Source organism: Haliaeetus leucocephalus, unplaced genomic scaffold (assembly GCF_000737465.1).
Source record: "Haliaeetus leucocephalus isolate CR32 unplaced genomic scaffold, Haliaeetus_leucocephalus-4.0 Scaffold657, whole genome shotgun sequence".
NCBI lineage: Eukaryota > Metazoa > Chordata > Aves > Accipitriformes > Accipitridae > Haliaeetus > Haliaeetus leucocephalus.
Window position 1 is genome coordinate 109,567 of NW_010973093.1, and position 771 is coordinate 110,337.

Below are 771 nucleotides of genomic sequence, written 5' to 3' on the forward strand. Positions count from 1 at the left end.
CCCCGGCCCCAGCGCTGCCCCAGCTCCCCGCAGGCGCCGAGGCAAAGCCCCCCCTACCCCGGGGGGGACCCATCCAGCAGCGAGACCCCATGCACCAGCCCAGCCCGCTGCACCGGAGCCCCCCAAAAACACCACAGTCCTTAGGACGGGCCCTGCCATGGCCCCTAGGCCGCGGCTCTTGGCCTTCGACGGGGAGACGGGTGGGGGGGGGGTCCCCTCTTGCCTGTCAAGCACGGGGGCTCATGCTGGTTGCCCCCCCAGCCGGCAGGCACAGGGGAAGGGGCTGGCGTGGGGGGCACCCTCCCTTGCAGCTAGCGAACCGCTGGGCCCCCCCCCCCAAGGTCTTGGCGGAAGGAAAGGCCGGGGGGGTTTGTAACAGCCGGGGAAGGGGTGAGAGTCTCCACGTCCAGAGGATTCAGAGGAAGGGGTTGAGCCCCCCCGGAGCGGACGGCGGGGCCGGGGGGCCGCTCAGCGGTAGTAAAGGCTGCGGCAAATTGCTGGGGAGTTCGGGGAAAGTGCCGGCCTGGGGAAAGGCACTGGCGGAGGCGGGGAGGGCGGCGGCGGCGGCGGGGACGCTGCTGAGGGGCAGCGGCAGGGACGCGCTGTAGGTCATGGAGTTGGCGGGGAGAGCGGCGGGCAGGCCGGGCACCGGCGAGCTGGTCCGCATCTGGTTGAGCGTCGGTTTGGGCTGCTCGGCGAGGCTGAAGGGGTTGGTGGGGGACGGCGTGCTCAGACCTAGCAAGGAGAGGATGGGATGCGTCAGGGCAGCCA

General features: G+C 71.9%; 1 protein-coding gene across 5 annotated transcripts in view; it reads right to left on the reverse strand.

Annotated features, from left to right (window-relative positions):
- Nucleotides 1-47: 47 nt before the first annotated feature.
- EPN3 (epsin 3) overlaps nt 48-771 on the reverse strand; it is an 8,513-nt gene continuing 7,789 nt past the window's right edge. For all 5 annotated transcript variants that reach the window (XM_010579271.1, XM_010579268.1, XM_010579272.1 and 2 more), the window contains one exon: nt 48-735. In XM_010579271.1, the coding sequence (XP_010577573.1) occupies nt 416-735 (320 nt within the window). In that variant the 3' untranslated portion in view covers nt 48-415. The remainder of the gene's footprint in view (nt 736-771) is intronic.